Source organism: Teleopsis dalmanni, chromosome 2 (genome assembly GCF_002237135.1).
Source record: "Teleopsis dalmanni isolate 2A chromosome 2, ASM223713v2, whole genome shotgun sequence".
NCBI classification, from domain to species: Eukaryota; Metazoa; Arthropoda; class Insecta; order Diptera; family Diopsidae; genus Teleopsis; species Teleopsis dalmanni.
In genome coordinates this window covers 117,964,920-117,983,365 of record NC_051847.1, presented here as the reverse complement: position 1 = coordinate 117,983,365, position 18,446 = coordinate 117,964,920, and the positions used below count along the sequence as shown (strand labels likewise).

At 26.1% G+C, this 18,446-nt stretch overlaps 1 protein-coding gene across 3 annotated transcripts; it reads left to right on the top strand.

Annotated features, from left to right (window-relative positions):
* Positions 1 to 672: 672 nt before the first annotated feature.
* On the top strand, positions 673 to 14,100 carry LOC119678574 (beta-galactosidase-like). 3 transcript variants are annotated; one of them, XM_038090478.1, is made up of 6 exons: positions 673 to 993; positions 11,539 to 11,769; positions 11,836 to 11,986; positions 12,044 to 12,107; positions 12,180 to 12,597; positions 12,820 to 14,100. In XM_038090478.1, exons 2-6 carry the CDS (start codon positions 11,543 to 11,545, stop codon positions 13,859 to 13,861), a joined length of 1,902 nt encoding a protein of 633 aa, XP_037946406.1. In that variant the 5' UTR covers positions 673 to 993; positions 11,539 to 11,542; the 3' UTR covers positions 13,862 to 14,100. The 3 variants fall into 3 exon arrangements, with proteins under 3 accessions (XP_037946406.1, XP_037946407.1, XP_037946405.1); XM_038090479.1 differs by having other exon boundaries at positions 674 to 785; XM_038090477.1 differs by lacking the exon at positions 673 to 993 and adding an exon at positions 5,345 to 5,636.
* The last annotated feature ends 4,346 nt before the right edge of the window (positions 14,101 to 18,446 follow it).

Below are 18,446 nucleotides of genomic sequence, written 5' to 3'. Positions count from 1 at the left end.
TAATTTGTTCAAAATAAAATCCACAATAAGTAAACGAAGAAAGTTACTTACACAGTACCTGTTTCTCTAAACTCTAAGAATTACTTGGACCAACAATTGACCAGAGTAATCAATATTTATAAATTATGATTGAAATCTATTTACTTTCAATATGACAGATTTTAAAATGTACCTATATTTGCCAAACTACATACATATGCAGATATATACATACGATACATACGATGTATTGAATATGTGAATTTTTTAATGAGCCTATAATCTCATATGTTAGTCTCTGATATGATCTTATTTGACTCAAATATCGCAAATATTCCAATCTAGTTTTATTGAACACTGCAAATAGTAAATATATTATAGAAAAACTAACAATGTAACTCTTTCGATACTCTTCAGTGGCGTATAAACAAATTAATGCCGTTTATTCCTATTTTGTTTTTTTTTTTTTTTTTTCGAAAGATAGAAACACCAGCATTTCTTCTTTCTCCTTTCTACCCTACGATACCAGACACTGTGAGTAGCCTGTTGCGTGTAATGAAAAGAATATGCATATTAACTGTAAAAACTAAAAACACAAACAACAAGAATCGAATGAAAATATAGCGGACTTAGAGTCAAGCTTTTAATTAAAAAGAATATCGCGGCGTGCACATAAATATTCACGCTAGTCAAATTCTTATACAAGTTCAGTTGCGATTCTTCTGTGGAGTCGTACAGTGCTTTACATGTTTTGTGCGGTCAGTGGCTCGTCAGTTGTGATACACGTACCTTTACTACTAAAATTCGTGAGTGATATTTAAAAAAAAACTGAAAAATCAAATTTTACTATATAAAAAAAAGTTAAGAAATTTATCAAGTTAGCAGTAATTAATTTGGGTTGTCGATGCGCCTTACAGTAATAAATTTCGATTCGTTGATTGATTAAATCTTTCATTTTTACTGACATTTTGAGAGACGCCAAAGTCAATACACCAGAAAAAATTTTGGTATCATGTGAGTATTTCTGGACTCTAAGTTAAACCGTTAGCTAAACACAGAGTGGGGCCGGCTTCATGTAGCGTCAAATTACATGTCTAATTAATTTATACAGATTTATTTATTTAAATTTATATTTTTATTTTATTGCTGTTTTATTTGGTTATATGGTTTCTGATTACAACTTCTTTCTTCTTTCTTCTTTCTCTACCTCGAACCGGTAAACGTGTCTTCTGTCTGTTCTGAATCAATCTTACTATATTACTATAAGTGTAGCAAAGCCAGGCTTCAAGTTATCACGGCTGTTCATTTTGTGCATAAACTGCAGAAATGAAGACAATAAAAATATCTGATAATATTAACAAAAATATATGTACATACATATATACAAAACTAAATTTGACTTTTAATACCCCCGAAAAAATAAAAATTAAAAATAAAGGAGAAAAAATTATATGCAAAACAATTGAAGTGGGTCAAATGTTCTGAATTTTAATTATGTATACGCGATTTTCGACAACGCAGGCATGACAAAAATGTTTTTAATTTTTGTTTTTATTATTGAATTTCATTTAATTTATTAATTTTTGTAGAATTTTTTTTATATATTTTTTTTTAATTTCACTATATATTTTATATATACAATTTATTTCACTAATTTTAATATTTATATATTTTTTTATAAATTCTGCTTAAGCATTAGCTGTATTTAAAACCAATTATTTATTATTCATTCTATGAGTACCAGTAAAAAACCTATTCTAATCAGTTGAACCGTAAAATTAACGCAATCAAATTTAAATGAAATATTTGCAATTTGAAAAATGTTATTTTTTAGTTTAGTTTATGACATTAGCAAATAATAATATATTATTTATGCAATATATTTCGCATATAAAAATGTACTCTAAAAATATTACTAATATTTTTTCGAATAGCAAAGAAAGAAGAAAACCCTCTAAATTTGAATATTACTTCTTTGCCACCATATAAAGAAAGCGTAGCTTTTTCAGCAACACTAATACTTACTTCTAATATTTTTATGTTTAAACTAATTTTTTTTGTAAATTTGTATGAATCATATTAGTTTCAAATAATAAAATTATCAAAAAATAACATTTTTTTAATTGTATTTATTTTTAGCAATATGAAAAATATTTATATAGATGTTTTCTACAGAAATTTACAATACTAGCGGTACTTTTATTCTAAGTTTTTTTTTTAACAATTTATTTTAACGAGCTAATTGGTCAGTAGTTAAACAATTTATAAAAAATTGTTTTTATTTAAAAAAAAAATGATTTAAATCGATATTTCGACTATATTCTATAGTCATCATCAGGGTACTATAGAATATTAATATAATGTAACAATATTTTAGTATATATCACAAGGAAACAATTATAGGATACATTAACATTAAAACATGAATTAAATATTTATATAGAATAAATAATTATACAAAACTTAGACAATAAATATAAAATACATATATAGAGGAATGATACCTTTGTTCAAAAAGACTTCATTATGCATGTGATTCCTTCATATTTTTGAGCGTTTTGGTCATATATAAATTTGTTCCTAATCCAGAATTATAATTTTTTCATACTATCAACCACGCCAAACAAAATTTACAAATAAATCCAAAGGGATGGTAAATGGTATGAATTCGGAGAGTTTTTTGATTGATTTGCAATAACGATATTCTCCTTTTTTAAGGTTTTTGTGCTTTTTGTGTATCTTTTTTAAAAGGTTTATTTAAAACAAAGAATTATAAACAAAGAGTTATGTTATCAAAGAACACTAAAAACTAATTCTTTTGGAGGTAACTTAAAATGTCCAAAAATACCTCTTGTATATCATCCGATAAGAGAAGCCCAATTGTTAAATAAATAAACATTAATTGGTAAAATAATTTATAAAATAAATTTATATTATTTTAATTAATTATAATTATTTCTTTATTTTTATATTTATTTATACAATTAATTAATTGATTGCGAACATAAAATAAACAAGAAAAAAAAAGAGAAAGACATTAATTAATAAATGTAATAAATTATTTCAATGATACAATTTATTTATACTTGTTAAGTCTATTCAAAATTATTACACCGTGAATCTTCAGAGATATGTGCTTCCGTAAAGCTTTTTTAAGAACATTCAAAAAATATTCGGATTATTTCGTATTCTTTTTTCGAATGTGTTTATTTTTATTATTTTTTATTATATTGTAATATTATTTATATAAGTATTTATTATCTATATAAATATCGTCAACATTTTGATTTTATTTTGACTCTTCTTCAGGGCAGAGTGTTATAAAAATGAAAGAAAACTAAAATAATACTACTAAAAATTAACTCAAAATTCTTCCAATATTATTATTTTTAATTGACGGCCATTTCAGAAGTTTTTAATTTATTTGTATTGAAAAAAAAAAATTAAAAAATATTTATTATGTTTTTACAATTAAAAATTTTAAACAAACAACAAGAACTGGTTCACTTAACTGATCACATCATTGCTTCCCAAGAATATTACAACTAAATTTTTATCCAATATATTATATATTGGGAGTGTTTCCTTAAGTGAAATATAATCTAAAACCAAACAGATTGTGAGAACATTTTAACAATCTGCCTAAATTTTATTGGTCTATAATAATGAAAGTTATTTATTAACAAGGTACTTTGCAATAAATTTAAACTACATACGAACTAATCTGTTAAAGCTATAACTGCAAGATCTTAACCTTATAGCCTGATTTTATTAGGAAATTATTACATGGAATCATAAGTTATTTTCATGTGTAGCTCAATATCGGAGTACATTTCTAACATTTCATTCTATAACCAGATATAGAGACTCTATATCTCTGCTATAACCTTGTGCTTTATGTTTTCCCGGCTTTTCCTTTGAAATGATTATAAAGTGAGTATTTCTTATAGTCAACATATCATTAGTATGTTGCAAGCAATAGTCCGGTACTTTTTGATGATGATTTTTTGTTTAATAAAAGAAAAACCATGGCACTTCTTACTACCCTTACCCTTTATTCATAAAATAAAACAATATTAAAAATTTTAAATATATTTAAATTTTAAATTTTAAAACTGTGATATCTATCAAACAATGAGAAGCAAAAATAATAGAATGAATGAGGAATCTATGTAAAAATTTTTAAACAATTGAAAACAAATAAGTTCATTATAACAATAAATAATGTCTGTGTAATTGAATAATAATTAAATACACAAAACAAAAGTAAAATTCATAAATCTCTGACTCATGAAATAAGATTATTGTACAAGATTAAAATATTTAATATATAAAAATGAGTTATTTGCATAACATTTAAATAAACATATAAAATAATAAAATAGTTAACTTTACAAAATGAGTCTGCTACATAAGCGGTGTGCAGTGGTTTGTAAGGGATTTTTTAGTAGGTCACATTTTACTGCTCCAACAGTAGTTAAATATTTCGTCTAGTAAAAGTATCTAAAATAATATATCCAAATCTTAACTATTTGGCTTTAGTTTCTGTAATATTGTTCAATATGATAATAAAATTCTCGAACAAAAATTAAGTTAAATACTAATCCAACTTATAAAACAAGCGTCTATTAAATATAATGTATTTTAATTAAATACTTTCATGAAGATTCCAAAATTAATTTGATGCTTATGCTAATCTATATAATTTGTATATATAATTTCAAAAAAAAATTTATGCATTTTAATATTTATAAAAAAAAAATATATATATATATAACTTCTATTTTAATCTAAATATGCAAAGGTAATACTAAAAATTACGACGAACACTTAAGTGGATTACAAGGTCTGCTTACCAAATAATACAAAAGCTTGATATATGTGCATTATTAATCATATAAAATTATTTTTTCATAATCAATTTCTTTCTTAAGTTATTTAGCAATTTATTAATTATATTTAATAATCTGAAAGTATTAATATTAATACTAAATTTTAAAATTTAGTAAAAAATTAATCAAACCTATTTAATTAAACAGGTCTGAAAAGGGATGTATATAATACTTAACACTACTAATAAAACCTATATAAGTTATTTATATTATTTGATATCGCTGATCAATAAATAACTATTAATATACTTTATTTTAATCAATCTTGTAAAATCTGAAATTTAGCTAGAATTGAAGCAGTTTCTACTCTATTCATAAACAAGGTAAATATATTATTTAGCACAGCTGTCGCATTTATAGCTCATATTTTACTTTTCCATTTTTAGACAATCATATCATTATCCTTTTAAAATCAACATTTTTTTTAATAATGTTCTCTAATCTTTTAGATAATAACTAACACCACAAAAATTTATTTATTAACATTTTCGTCCCAACTCGTGCTAATTTATGCCGAGATATATCTCTTTTACAATTGCGATGGATAATTAACTAACAAATTTAACACATGAATAATTTATGCTGTCCCTGATTTTGATATAATACTAATAAATATTTTATAAACCAACGTATTTTGATGAACCACTGAAATTCAATGCATCCCAGTCAAAGATACGATACTATAAAATATACTCCTATACTGAGTGCAATAAATATTGAAACGCCTTTCACATGGACTCCTAACGATGTTTTCCATAGACTCAAGTAAGCCTAAGCTATAGTGATACACTCTTTTGTTAGCTGTAACGCTTCACAGTTTCAATTCGAATACATATCCTTGTGCTCCATTTGTCTTCATTTGTATACGTCTGAATTAAATTTTGTTCATATATATATCTATATAGTTGGCTTTATTTAAATAATTGTTCTGTTAACTTGTAAATGTTTATTATAATCAATAATTTATTCAAGACAATTGATGTTGGTATGTATTTAAAAACAAAACAAAGAACTAAGTGTTTATTATTGGGAGTAAAAATAATGTATAAAAAATGAGTAAAATAAATAAATAAATTAAATAAAAAATGTATTAATTGGATTAAATAATATTGGAAGCAGACTGAAAGAGCCGCATAAATTTTTACGGACATTGTTTAAATGATTACCGTTTAATCTAATATTATTGATATTTATTTTTATTGCCATGTGAACATGTCATAAATAGAATATATGATTCCATTTCTCATTCTTCATCATATTTCCTGAGTGTTATTTCCTATCTGTTACTACCATTTTAAGTGCAAAGGATGAAAACGTGTGAACGAAGCTAAAGTACTATGAAAGTAATCAAACAAAGATCTATAAGTACTTTAACAAATGTGCTATAATATCTATAAACAGAATTTTATAAACTAACTTTTTCTCTTGTTTTGGTTATATGAATCCTTCATAACCTTTATTTTTTCGAAAACATTGTGATTTTACGACTTTCGTCGGCAATATATATATTTGTTAAACACAATATTTTACCGATTATATTGAGTGAGAGATGAATTTGAACTTAAGTACTCAGTCTTGATATTAATTATTTAATTATTAATTTATTACAATGCAAAGTCGTAGTTTCAAGAAGATATCTACTTTCCATTAAAATAATATAAGAAGATAAGACAATAACTTATTTACAAAATTGCAACTGTTAGATGGTTTATATGAATTGTATATATTGAATTACATAACTGTGCGGTTTTATGACTTATTTGATAATTGAAACTGTGTTTCTTAATACTGTAAGATAATATTTTTCTGAGAATTGTCTTATAAATAGATTTTTCAATTCCAATAATCTATTATCTATTTGATGTTAAACAAATTCTATGAAAAAAGCTATTAAAAAATTCGTTCACATTTTTTATTACAATCGATTTAGAATAATTATAAAACAATTGTGTTGAATTGTAGTAGTTTCATTTTATTTACAATATTTCTACATTTACATAAATACAAATTACATCTCTACTCATAATATACATCAACAAGCGTTATTATTATAACAAAGTTATTATTACATATTTAAAAAATAACTTTGAAGGTTATGCGATGATTTCATCATTATTATGTTAATGTCCTTCTTGAGGCTTAGTAACATTTTTTGCCTTGTATGCTGGTAAAGAATTAGAATGCACATATATACTAGTTACCCTGCATTTGTACCGATACATAAAAAATAAATTATTAATTTTTATTTGTTTGTAGTAGTTCACGTGACGTATTCAGTGTCAACTTAGTGATAACTTATTCAACTTAACCTTGCACAAATTTTATGTATTTCACCCATGATAACATTTATTTAATATTTATTTTTTTAATTTATAAACAATGAAATTTAAAGCTAATATACAACTTATCAAAACAAGCGCCCCATATTGTTCAGGTTCTCTATTTAGTTTCTCAACCAACAACTGAGTTTTCATATTGTTCTGATATGTCCTACTTATGGATCTATTGTAATTATATATAACTGCTATACCTGCTGAATACTTTTGGTAAAATTTTTATGGTTTTTAACCGATGTCAAAAAATGTTTGTTTTTTTTTATTTTTCAAAGTATATGTTAATCTGTCCATACAAAATTATTGTTCAACGCAATATATTTTATAAAACAAGTGGATTGATATAAGAATAATTAACGTCAATAATAATAAAAATTAACGTCAATTAACGTCAATAATTATAAAAATATGTTTAAAGAATATGTAAATTAAAAATTCAATCTATTTAATATTCGGTCCTTCAATATAATTTAATATTTCATAAAGAAAGATTAAAAAAGAAAATATTGTTGTTGTTGTTTTTTCTTCATTACTGTTCGAACCCTTCTAGTTTCTTTCCGTCATAAGTCTTATTACATTTGACAAAAAAATCTACTTTAAAAATAAGAATTATAGAAAATACGAAGAACAATATAGTTCAGTTTTTCTTACTCGCTTTAGTGAGCTGGTGAGTAACATTTGCATAGCTTCTTTGTAAAATTGCACCCAAGAAAGGTGCTTTACATATAGTAAGTAAAAATATGCATAACAGATGTGTCTACAAAAAGAATAGCTTTGAAACAAAAATAGGCAACTTCAAAAATTAACATTCAATTCGTTGAACTTGTGTTTCCAAATAAAGCTGTAGTTTATAAGCTCGTTCTAATTTAAAGAAAAAAACATGGCAAGTGCTTTGGTTAGTGTCACTAATTAAATAAAACAAAAAAAAAACTGACAAAAATCCTGGAACTTGAGCATTGAAAGTTTGTGCAGCCTTGACAACTTGTGGATAAACACGATTAGTCGGATTCATTTCGCATCGATAGTAAATTACTATCTATACTATCTATACAGAAAAAATAAAAACAAAGATACTTATATACTTGGACACATAAATAGACCTTTCACATTATATTTGTGGATGAGCTTATTGTATAAATTAATATTTTCTAAAACGATTAAAATTACTGCAGTTATTTAATCAAATTTAAAATTACCATTTACTGCTTTCATTTATACCTTCTTGTCTCTAATCCAAAATCCATATATCTTCAAAGTGAGTTTTACTCTTGCATTTAAATTTCTCAAAAAGAACTATAGAGATGTATGTTTATCCTAAGGTTTCAACAACATTTACAAAATATTACATATTTATGTGGTTAAGGTATGTAACACAAACGATTTACTATAATCTCATTGCACTACTCCATTTAATTTTAAAAATACAGTTCCCAATCCGTAAAGATCACAACTATCATAAGTATATTCAAGTATAAGTATATAAGTAAGTATAAGTATATTAAAACAATAGAAAGTTTCTATTATTATGTACAAATAGAGCTTATTAATTAAAAAATAATTTTTTACTTGACAATTTCTTTAACTCTTATAGTGTTATTTTATAAGTATTCCTTCCTAAAAACGTACGACTGTATAAAGATGAAAGGCATACTATCAGTTACAGAGACGGGAAGGTAATCTCCAATGTAGTTTCATATTGTTAGAATACTAGCGTAATACGAGTATAGTAAGCAATATCATATCCAATGTTGATTTTAAACAAAATATGGAGTATTGACTTACATATTATGATATATATAATTATTACAAGTTCTTAATTATTCTATTTAAGTTAGGTAGTGCTCCGTTGAGACTTTAAGCTCCAATTATATCCAGGGAATAATGGAGAAATATATTATAAATCCTCAGTTAATGTTTATAATTGTATGTATATTTTATATTTTTTATAATTATAATGACAATGAAAGACGGAGAAACCAGAATATTATTAAATAAATAATAGTTTTAGCATCTGGAAGAAATATAGGGTCGAGATATAGAACTCACATATATATACTATATAATTAACATAATCGTTTTCTTAACCATGCACTAAAGGCAAAAGAAAGAAACCAAAAATAAAATAAGATTATTTTATTTAAATTAAAATTGAATAGAATTATTTTTTGGTGAATTTTTCACTCAGGAAATGCAAAAATTGTGTAGCTTCTAAATTAATAATTTGATAATAAAGCTTCTTAGATCATTTGTTTGCCATTTGTTTCTGAATAAATACTACTATACAATTAATCTATATACATAAAAGAAAGTCGTGTCAGTTAGACCACTTATAACTGAAGAACGGCTGAAACGATTTTAATTATCTTTGATTTGTTGGATTCGTTTCCGCTCCGAATAGCGGAATATATTATAAAATATTGGAAACATCCACTAATTTTAACATAAATAATAAATTTATAAATTTTTGTTTCAAACTGTTGACAGTTTGAGTGATACTGATTTTCTTTTTGTTTTTTGCGTGTCATCAATATATCAAATATTTCAAATTTCAAATATAATAAATAAATACTGTCATCGATATATGAAGATTTCTCCAAGCAATTGCTGACAATCGGTTATAGCCGTGTGCCTGTTGAAGAGTCGAGTGGATTTATTGCATTTCATTCATATTTTTGCAATTTCGTCTCATCAAAAGACGAACTCATCAATGAAGTATTTCCGAACATCATTGATAATCATAAAAATAACAAATGGTTGAGTGAGCGAGCAATTTTGGTGACTAAGAACAAAGATGTGGATGACTTAAATTTTGTAATTCAAAATCAAATCGTTGGTACTCTGCATACATTTGAATCTATTGACTGTGTAATAAACGAAGACGAAGCTACCAATTATCCAACTGAATTTTTGAACTCCTTGGATGAGCGTGGCTTACCACCACACAATTTACAACTAAGGTTGGTTCGGTAGTCATTATGCTTCGAAATCTAAACCAATCAAAACTATGCAATGAAAAGCGATTGGTTATAACAAAACTGATCAATGTGATTCACGCAACGATACTGAAAGGAAAATTCAAAATTGATGAAGTTCTCATTCCGAGGATTCCAATGAGCCCAACCGATATGCCCTTCAAGATTAAATGAATTCAATTTCCTTTTCGGCTTGCATTCGCCATGACGATAAATAAATCACAAGGCCAATCCTTGAGTGTTTGTATTCTGAATCTAGAAAATGCATATTTTTCTCATGGTCAATTGTACGTGGCATGTTCACCTGTAGGGAAACTATCTGCTTTGTTTGTTCCTGCGCCTGATAAACTGTTGAACATAATAAATTTTTGGTATTCATTTTATTACGTTAATAAATTTCTAAATTAAGTTTACCTAAAATTTAATATAACATTCACTGACTTTTACGCGGCACGAAGATCGCGAAGTCACCTAGTACTGAATAAAAACATTGACATCTATGATATATTTAAGAAGTATATTTTTTTAAATAAAAAGTTTTGATATATGTAGTCATATGATTTATGATTGTAGATAGAAATCGGAAGTTACTTATTTCTATAGCTAAAAAGATTTTAATTGAACTTTTAATCTAATATATATCTTAACATTATAAAGATAAATGAAATGATTACTTCATAAACAAATATCATCTCGAACATTTAATTTATGTGTTGTATATATTTTTTGATTTATATATAAATAATTATATATATATATATATATATATACATATGTGTGTGTGTGTGTGTGTGAATGTATGTATATATGTATATATTAACATTATGTATATTATATTATATTAACTGCTCTTATTTCCGTAGTCTTAAATCTTTGAAAATATAAAAATAAAAATAACTAATTTTTGTGTTAGTTTATTATTTAGTATATCAGTCACGATTTGCTGAGTATCTTTATCTTAATTAACCTTTTAATCTATTTTTATCAATCTCGATAAACTTTGTACGAGAGCAAACAAAGCAAAACACAAATGTTGCACAATTGTGTCAAGAAACGCCATTGAGCATTAATAAACGTTACTCATACGCCGTGTACTTCCTAAAATGCAGTTCCGCATGCTCTTAATATTCTTTTAGGAAGAAATCGAAATTAACATTGAAAAAGTAATATTCTTTGTGCAAAGTTCTCATTGAAATTCTAATTTTTGAAATTTCAAATGAAAATGAAATTGTTCTTGTTATTGTTATTGTCATTGCATTTAAATTTCTATGAATTGCTGAAATTGTAAAGAAAACGTTGAACTTCCCTGTTACTGTGAAAATATTGTGAAAATATTTTGATTTATTTAAATCTTTTTTCCAGAAAAATGCGATTAAAGTTTCTACTTGTTTTGGTTGTGCTGTTTTGTTGCCAGTTGTGGTTTGCGTCTTCCAATCGTACATTCACTGTAGATTGGGATAATGATCGCTTCCTCAAAGATGGTCAACCTTTTCGCTTTATTTCCGGTTCTTTTCATTATTTTCGAGCACATCCCGAAACGTGGCAAAGAAAATTACGTACGATGCGAGCAGCTGGCTTAAATGCGGTAACAACGTAAGTGCACTAAAGAGTTGACTATATTCTTTACAGACACACTACTAAGTATTTAATCAATTTCAGGTACGTCGAATGGTCATTACATAATCCAAAAGAAGGCGTTTATGTGTGGAATGGTATAGCAAATTTAGAAAAATTTATTAAATATGCAATTGATGAGGATCTACTAGTTATATTACGACCTGGTCCATACATATGTGCAGAACGTGACTTGGTTGGTATAAAAAAATATTTTAACATTTTTTAAACTATAAGTAATACTTTTAATTAGGGTGGCTTTCCCTATTGGCTTCTGACTAAATATCCGGGCATGCAATTACGTACAGCTGATATAAGTATGTTTTTCAAACAAAGTCATTCATGGGCTATATATTAATCACAAATAATATACTTAATTTTAAATGCAGATTATTTATTTGAAGTTCGCCTTTGGTACTCTGTACTTATGGCACGCATGGCACCATTTCTTTATGGTAATGGCGGCCCGATTATTATGGTACAAGTTGAAAATGAATATGGTTCCTATTATGCATGCGATAAAAAATACCGAACTTGGCTGCGTGATGAAACTTTGGCTCATGTACATAATAAAGCTGTACTCTTCACTAATGATGGTCCCTCTGTACTCTACTGTGGACATATTGAAGGGGTTTTAGCTACCATGGACTTTGGTGCTACTAGTAATCTTACCAATTTTTGGGATCGCTTACGTCGTATACAACCCAAAGGACCTTTAGTAAACGCAGAATACTATCCTGGTTGGCTGACGCATTGGTCAGAATCTATGGCGCGTGTGCCTACAAAAGCGATTACTAACACTTTCATGTAAGTAGAGATGTTAAAGAAAGGCAAGAAATTGAAACTTTGGAATAACCAAAACTTAACAGTTTAATGCATATATTTTAAAAGTTTCATTCCGAAATCTTCCCAGATCTTATCTTTACTATGTACCGATCTAAGTAAGATCATGTCGTTACTTTATATCTTACAAATTTCTACTTTGTTTCAATTTCATTTAAATAAAATTTATTTTATTTATAATTTCAGAGAAATGTTGAACTCCAATGCTAGCGTAAACCTTTACATGTTTTATGGGGGTACCAATTTTGGATTTACTGCTGGTTCTAATGATGGTGGTCCTGGTCGTTTTCAACCAGATATAACTTCCTACGACTATGACGCTCCTATGACAGAGGCTGGCGATCCGACACCAAAATATTTCAAAATACGTGAAATAATCGGACGTTATTTACCATTACCTAATATATCCGTTCCAGAACCACTGCCAAAGAAGAATTACGGTAGCATACGTCTAATGGCATGTTGTTCAATACTGTCTGAGAAAGGTAGACAAACACTTGGAACAGGCGTTGTTGTGTCAAATAAACCAAAAACTTTTGAAGCGCTTAGTCAATATTCAGGACTAGTACTCTATGAGACAGATTTGCCTCGATTTAAGCGTGATCCAAGCATATTACGTGCGCCTGGAGTACGTGATCGTGCTTATGTTTATATAGATAATGATTTAATTGGCATCTTATCACGGGAAACACCTATATTTGATTTACCCATCAGTGCTACTGCTGGTAGTCGTTTACAAATTTTGGTTGAAAATCAAGGTCGCATTAATTTTGGACAACTTAATGATTTTAAGGGAATAATTAGTGATGTCACCTTGGATAAAACAATTTTATCTAATTGGAATATGACAAAGTTCCCACTAGAATCATATGAAGATATCAGAAATTTCATAGAACTTGAATCACTACAGCAAATAGGTTTCCGAGAGCAAGATTATCGTGCTTTGCTACGCTGCGGACCGACCATATTTTATGGTACGATAGAAATTGATGATGATCCATGCGATACCTATTTAGACACAACCGATTGGGGTAAAGGTATAGTTTTTATAAATGGAGAAAATATTGGTAGATATTGGCCTGTTGTTGGACCACAAATTACACTGTATGTACCAAAAGAGGTACTTAAACGTGGAGCAAATCAGATTGTGCTTATCGAGTATCAGAAAGCTGCAGTATCAGGAGAAATAACATTTACCGATACGCCAAATTTGGATGGCTTAAAATAATGGAAGCAACTGAAATATTCTAATAATGTTAAGTAATACATATGCACTAAATATGTAAATACTTATTTTTAACTTATGGTGGATGGTAATATTCTTTATATTACTGTGCAACTGATTTTTCGGTTAGAATGGTATTAATTTGAACTGCAGAACTTTATGGACATGAATCCTTTTAACGAATTTTTTTATTAAGACTTAAAACAAAAGTACTTTAATGTACCGCTAGCAATTTAGATTTAAGTGTTTTTTATTTCATCTTCATTATGAAAAATTAATAAATATTATAACTAAATAAATTATTTTTTTAATTAAAAAGTTGTCTAAGGAACTATGAAAACTCGTACAAAATATATAAATATCTGGGCAGACTTTATTATATTCTTTAATTTCTAAATTTAGTACGAAATAAGTAAATTTAAATTGATTAAGAGAAAGTTAGTTGTTCTTGAATTGGGTGATATAATTTTTGGGAAGTTTTAATCTGCACTACAGATTTTTAAAATTTTCACTATAAACATTTTACCGACGCGAATTTTTGTATAGATAAAACACTTAATGGCTAAATGAAAAATTAACTATTTAAGAATGAAGAATGATTATTTCCATTATGCGAATATAAAAGATTAACAAAGCATCTAATTTTTATTACAAATTCTTCACAGTATTTCCTCTTTTTTAATTTTCTTTAAATGGTTCCTGCTCATATTGTGTTCTTTATTTTTCTCTATTAGTATATTTTTCAGATAAAAGGATATTACTTATATATAGATATAAACATTTAAAAATACATTTATGTATTTATTTGAACAGTAAGTGATTTTTAAACTTATGTGATAGATTATGATTAAGATACTCAATTCTGCAACAATGACATCTAAGCCGAATGAACGAATATTTGTGATTAAGAAATAAGATATTAACAAGTATATATGCTCTTACTATTAGTATACACTGGTAATTCTCTAAACTTGTGTCATTTATTATATAAAAGATGTTATATGTGAGAAAATTTGCCATGTTACACGAAGAAATATTACAGACAAGGCACTACGAGACGCTACAGACAAAAAATTAGCTGGAAAAGAACCGTGTATAATAAATCCGAGAAAATATTCAACAAGCAATGACCTTTCCCAAAAAAAGTAGAGATAAATAGAGATCCTATTTTAAGATTCTATATTCCTAATGGAATACATTTAAAATCTTGTTGGTCATTTTAGTAATATTTTCTTCAATAATATTAATGTATAAAACAAAAATACAAAAAAATTAAATAACTAATAAATAATTTAACAAAAGAACATTTTGTTCAAATATATGGCTTTTTGGTTTTTCCAAAATATTCTTTAGATTATTATATTCATACATATAATATTCAATTTTATATTATTGAAGTTATTATTTTAAAATAACGACATATTATTAGTGAAAAGATAAAATGTTGAGTTTACATATTAATTGCATATATATGTACGAATATATATTGATTAAGTTAATCGATTACAATAAAAATATTTAAGATTATTGATATTTTTAAGGCAACTAAATAATTATACCTCTGTGTTATTAAAAACAAATAATTGGTTTCTTCGCTAATAATAATTATTTTTTAACAAAAATTAATAAATAACTTTATAAGAATAATTTGTAAGGCTAGAATTTTCACCTTTTTGAAATAAGTAATTAATTTGAAACTGAAGTTTACAAATAAATTAGTTTTCAAATGTATTGTTACCAGAGGAAAACAGTTTTTTGTAGAGAAATATATTATGTATAAATATGTATGAAACATGATATAAATATATTTATATTAAACATTTTATTTTTTTTGAATTACTGTTAATAAAGTCATACACTTTTTACGTAAAAATATCATTTTTGTGTGATATTTAAAATATGCACCAAACCTTTAAAAAACCAAAAACAAATTTTATTTACAAGAAATATTTTTAAAAGAACCAATAAAATGAAATAAAAATTTGCATTTTTGAACACTTTCATAATTTACGAATGTGATCTTAAAATTAATAATATAATAATATGTTTCAAGTAATCATTAATGCAAAAATATATTTAATCTGTGAATTGCTTAATATTGATTGTTTTATATATGAATTTTCTAAAACAATGTTGATTAAGCGTTTGCTTAAAAATTTTTATATATTTTAAATTTAAATACACATAATTACCAACTTCATAATTTACTTCATAATTTATTTTTTTATGAATACCTATTACTTTATTTTAAAAATATAATAATTTATTGATTTCAAACTTTAAACAAATATCCAATTAATTTATTCATTTTAAATATATAAAAGAGAAGTACGTTTTATATATTTTAAAATTATATTATTATTTTATTAAATTGTTATTACGATCAATATTCAATTAGTTATTATATTTGTTACTGGGCTTAGAATGTTCTTTTAAATAAAATAAAAAATTACACTTTTCAAACTGTGTTAAATATTTAGTTCTATTTTAATTTTTAAACAAAATTATTTATATTACAGATATTTCGGTCTACTTCATTGTACAATAATAATAAAATAATAATTAATAAAATTAAAATATAACTAAAAAATATTAAAATATAAAATATAACTATAACTAAATAAATATAAAAACTACTTATTATTTTAAAAAGGTTTTAAATTAAAATTATTTAATATCACCTACCTGTTAATTACTAAGTATTTTCAAATTTTAATTATATTTTTAATTTAATATATTTTGATAAAATTTCAAGCAGTGAAAATTCTATTTTTTTCTACAAAACAAATTTTTGTTTTAACAAAAATGTTAATTTTTCGTTAATTATTATCAGCTTTTCAGGAATTCACTTTGAAAGCAATAGTAACCGTTATTTTGAAAGTTCAATTTCCTACTGCGCACTCTAACACTCCGCACAAGTCAAATAGTGAGTTACAACTGGTGGCAGATCACGCGGAACAGGATGTTAAATAACTGCGGAAAAGTTAAAAAAAAAAAAATGCTTCAGTGGAAGTGGGGGTTGGTTGTATGCTGATACAGAATAATAAAATCCCTACGAGAAGTTGGCGCGCAAGTTTGTGTATTAGCGAATATGCGTTCGTGTAAAAATTATCATTCGTTGTAAGGCGAACCTGCAACACAACAACAACTGCAACCACACAAACAACTTGTTCGAAAGTATGCAACAGAATGCGTGCACACAAACTACTCGCAACAATTGTGCAGCAGCGCCCACAACAGGCTCCTTTCACCAGAGCAATGGTGGACTTCGTATCATAGCTGAATGAGTTAAATTGGCTAGCATTGAATTGAGTTGACGGTTTCTGCTTATCTATGAATGAAATGCTTGGGTCATGCGTAGTCTTTGTTTTAATTTTTTTCTTTTGTTCAACACAAACACACATGCAAGTACGCATACATTTTAGGTTTTGTTCGAGTGTGCATATTCGTGTGTGTTTTCATAGGTACTCTATGTATATTTTGTTGCTATTTGATGCTGCCTATCGTTCTTTTGTGTCCGCTCATAGAAGACAATTGAACACAGTAACAATTCAACGAGGGACAGACTTTTGTAGGCCCTTCTGCGATGCATAATAAAAATATTGTTTGCATATGTGGAAAATTCAATTTGATTGTAACGTATTTGATCAAAGTGAAATACATTTTTTCACATTTTCAATTTAATATATACATATGTATATATATATAAACATATGTAACAAGATACAATATATTGTATTTAAAGCACGTGTATTCCTATAATATTATTTACACTCAATTATAGAGGTTAAAATGAATTTAATTTTAAATAGTTAAGTAGAAAAAGAATCCGTAAGCCTAGAGATTTTTTAAGTTTAAAAATAAAATTAAATAGAAATCTTAATTAAAAATATTTTCCATTCAAAAGTATATCCGTGCTAGAGATTGAGGAAATAAAAATGGGAATTCTATTAAAATGAAATGTGAGGTTAAAATAATTTACGATGAGTTACTTTTTTTTAAAGGACTAGTTCTAGTGATAAAGGAGTTAAACCTATTGGCATAAATTTTTTTTAATAGTTGACTCTAGATTATGAAACTTCAACCCAATAAAAATAAAGTTGAGTCAATGGCTGAGATCACATTTCGGCAATTAAGAAATGAAATTTATTTAATCCAGTTATCAGTACGTAAATTATTAAAATCAGAAAAAATGTCGGGTATTCGAAAAATGATTGAGACTTGTTTAGAATGTTGTAAGGATCTGGTTACTGCAGCCACCATTAAACACCTCCTCCATAGGTTAACTTCAATCAACTTTGACAAATTAAAGAGTCAGACTTCGAAGAAGTTTAGCAATAGGTATATACTATTTACATAATTCTGGGTAATCAGGGACCGAAAATAACAGTTATTTTAAAATTTTTTATGAAAAAAAGCAGCAACAAAAAGTTGTCTAAACTCTTATTTAAGTAAATAGTTATCATTCTAACAACTTTTATCCTTAATATTATGCATGCTTTTTATATTTGTGCTTTTTAAAATAAAACTCAAAAAATAATAATTATTATATGCCTTTTATTTTTTTCGCGCAGCAATAACTCTTAAA